At 39.4% G+C, this 3862-nt stretch overlaps 1 protein-coding gene across 1 annotated transcript; it reads right to left on the reverse strand.

The window, feature by feature from the left end:
• Positions 1-1406: 1406 nt before the first annotated feature.
• On the reverse strand, positions 1407-3069 carry LOC126418125 (tubulin alpha-1 chain-like). Its single transcript, XM_050085169.1, has 4 exons — positions 2845-3069; positions 2432-2733; positions 1813-2340; positions 1407-1703 (listed from the first exon to the last, which is right to left on the reverse strand). Exons 1-4 carry the CDS (start codon positions 2963-2965, stop codon positions 1407-1409), a joined length of 1248 nt encoding a protein of 415 aa, XP_049941126.1. The 5' UTR covers positions 2966-3069.
• Between the last annotated feature and the right edge of the window lie 793 nt (positions 3070-3862).

The following is a 3862-nucleotide window of genomic DNA, read 5'->3' on the forward strand; positions in this document are numbered from 1 at the left end:
CTCTTCTTATATATAAGACAGACAAAAACAAGAATTACCACAAAACATGGCTTTAGATAGCAGCCAGATTACACTTACCATACTTCAGAACGAATGCTCACGAGTAAATGCCCTCTTTTCAACATAAAATTGTAACAGGGGTCACAGGATAAAATATCTGGCTGCTATCTAAAGCCATGGCTTGAGATATTCTTGTTTTTGTCAATTGTATGTACGACCAGAGCCGCTCAGCTGCAGCTAATCTAATGTACCATCATGTGATGTAACAAGGCCAACTCCTGAAGAAGATATTTTTAGAAATATCAAAACCTAGGTAAAGGACCAATAAACCTTTGTTTTGCGACTGGTTTGCTGATTTTTCAACCTCTTCAGATTTACATAGCTGCTGTTTTGCAGCCATGTTTAAGATTTTGTCTTTTATTTCATGTAATTTAAAACTGAATTACTCCTCCAATGCTTGGAGCATAAGTTACTTCATTCAATCCAAACAGATCTTTTCATATCCATAAGATCAAACAAAAAATTAATTACTAGTGCAAGGATAATAAAACTAACTTGTCACATTTGCAGCACCAAAAGAGATGAATGTTTTAAACTTTAGGTAGCGAATTTTTATTCTTGTTTTTGTCAATTGTATGTACGACCAGAGCCGCTCAGCTGCAGCTAATCAAATGTACCATCATGTGATGTAACAAGGCCAACTCCTGAAGAAGATATTTTTAGAAATATCAAAACCTAGGTAAAGGACCAATAAACCTTTGTTTTGCGACTGGTTTGCTGATTTTTCAACCTCTTCAGATTTACATAGCTGCTGTTTTGCAGCCATGTTTAAGATTTTGTCTTTTATTTCATGTAATTTAAAACTGAATAACTCCTCCAATGCTTGGAGCATAAGTTACTTCATTCAATCCAAACAGATCTTTTCATATCCATAAGATCAAACAAAAAATTAATTACTAGTGCAAGGATAATAAAACCAACTTGTCACATTTGCAGCACCAAAAGAGATGAATGTTTTAAACTTTAGGTAGCGAATTTTTGCAAAGTAGGTCACTCACAGCACTAGTTACCTGTTACCAAACTCTATGAACTGACGTTGCAGTACAACTTTATTTTGGCCGAGTACCCACAGCCAAAGAAGTAATGTTTTACTATCAAGTATACTGTTAATGCACATTTTTATCCTTAATGATGATTATCTAGTCAATTTGTTGGTTAAAATGCCTCTTACTCATTCAAAATTTCTTAAATGAGCATCACACAACTTAAGACAAAACAAATTTTATTACATAAAAAGTGGAATGGGCAACCTTTTTCCAATTTTTAAAAAAAATAAAAACATCACTTACAACTTTAATGACTTCACAAACATAATATGAAAAATGGCATTTTTCGTTCTGCGGAACTTAGTACTCTTCTGCTCCTTCTCCTTCCCCTTCAATAGAGTCCATACCAACTTCCTCATAGTCCTTTTCAAGGGCAGCCAGATCTTCACGAGCTTCTGAGAACTCTCCTTCCTCCATACCTTCACCGACGTACCAGTGAACAAAAGCTCTCTTGGCATACATCAAATCAAACTTGTGGTCAAGGCGAGCCCAGGCCTCTGCAATTGCAGTCGTATTTGACAACATGCAAACAGCACGCTGTACCTTTGCAAGATCACCACCAGGTACCACGGTAGGAGGTTGATAGTTTATCCCCACCTGTAACAAGTAAAACACTGGTTAGTAAACTTACTCAGTGTCTAATACATTCCTTACAATAGGAGACCAATAGCTAAATCTTCAAACGTGATGTAACAACTACACTGACCTTGAAACCAGTTGGGCACCAATCCACAAACTGAATGGTTCGCTTTGTCTTAATAGTTGCAATGGCAGCGTTTACATCCTTCGGCACTACATCTCCTCTGTACAGCATACAGCATGCCATGTACTTTCCGTGCCTAGGATCACATTTCACCATCTGGTTGGCCGGTTCAAAACAGGCGTTTGTTATTTCTGCCACAGACAGTTGTTCATGGTAAGCCTTCTCTGCTGAGATGACAGGGGCATAGGTAACAAGTGGGAAATGGATGCGAGGATAAGGTACCAAGTTGGTCTGGAATTCTGTCAAATCCACATTAAGAGCTCCATCAAAGCGAAGGGATGCCGTGATTGAGGATACAATTTGGGCAATTAGCCTGTTCAGATTGGTGTAAGTTGGGCGTTCAATGTCTAAGTTACGGCGGCAAATGTCGTAGATAGCTTCATTATCGCTCATGAAAGCACAGTCTGAATGTTCCAAGGTGGTGTGAGTCGTTAAGATGGAGTTGTACGGCTCTACAACGGCTGTTGATACCTGAAGAACACAATTATGATTTAGTTACAGAAAACTACATATATCGCGAAATCTCTTAATGACAAGCTTCAGTTTTGATAAACGTTCTTACCTGAGGAGCTGGGTAAATTGCAAATTCCAGTTTGCTCTTTTTTCCATAGTCCACAGACAGACGTTCCATCAAGAGTGAAGTAAAGCCTGAACCAGTGCCACCTCCGAAGCAGTGGAAGATCAAGAATCCTTGAAGCCCAGTACACTGGTCAGCGAGCTTTCGAATACGGTCCAGTACAAGGTCCACTATTTCCTTTCCAATTGTGTAATGACCACGGGCATAGTTGTTTGCAGCATCTTCCTTGCCTGTAATCAACTGCTCTGGGTGGAACAACTGCCTGTAGGTGCCTGTACGCACCTCATCTGCAAAGGAAAATGTCCCGTATCAGATAAGAACTTCAGTTTATCACTGAAATAGTGGAAATGCTTACACGACGGATTGGAAACAGCGTACCAGTATGTATCCTAACTTACCAACAACAGTCGGTTCCAAGTCCACAAATACTGCGCGTGGCACATGTTTCCCTGCGCCAGTCTCGCTGAAAAATGTATTAAAGCTGTCATCGCCGCCTCCAATAGTCTTGTCTGACGGCATTTGTCCATCGGGCTGGATACCATGCTCAAGACAGTACAATTCCCAACATGCGTTACCAATCTGGGTTCCCGCTTGGCCAACGTGGATTGAGATACATTCACGCTGAAAAATATTAAATGACCATGAAGTCAAATATTGAGATTAAAGACTTTGTAGCTTGTTTTAAAACACTAAAGTTACCTGCGGATATTGTCCTGCAAAATCGTTTTTCTGCGAGCCATTCGTCACTCTATACAGCAGGATTCATTGTTAAATAAAAAAAAACTCTCGTTAAGTAAATGTAGATCGAAACCAAAACGTTTAACTGTACGAACCGGAGTGAATTTAGCAACGAAATACAGTAAACATCCCACAAGACCTAACCTGCGGTAGATTTTTTACAAATCGGTATCGCACTTTCAGGCACCGTAGCGTAACCTAACTTGCGCCGAAACAACAGAATGCTACGAAAATCCGGGACATTGTTAATGCAATTTAGCATTGAAATCTAGAAAGTGCGCGTCGGATGACAGTAATCAATTTACATTTACCACAGATCACGAAGGAAAATTCCAATTCATTTTGCAGCAAAAATTGAACGGTACATTTCAATTCTTGGATTGGTGTGGGAAACATGTCAAAATGGCGGTCTGCCCGCACCATGCCCCGACCAAATTTGTAATTCCAAATTTAGCTTTTAGCGCTTCCTTTAATCCGAAAGCTATTCTAATAGCTAGTCGTAAAAAATTATCTGATCATTCATGTTATTCCTAGTTAACAAACTTCAACATCGTAATATTAACGTACGAACATTCCGGAGCAAACGTTAACAAATTCCAGTCCCACAATTGCATGGTCTACTTCGCAGCATTTTAGTGCTTTAGCGACATCAATATCAGGAAGTAACTTACCATTATG

Source organism: Schistocerca serialis, chromosome 1 (assembly GCF_023864345.2).
Source record: "Schistocerca serialis cubense isolate TAMUIC-IGC-003099 chromosome 1, iqSchSeri2.2, whole genome shotgun sequence".
NCBI lineage: Eukaryota > Metazoa > Arthropoda > Insecta > Orthoptera > Acrididae > Schistocerca > Schistocerca serialis.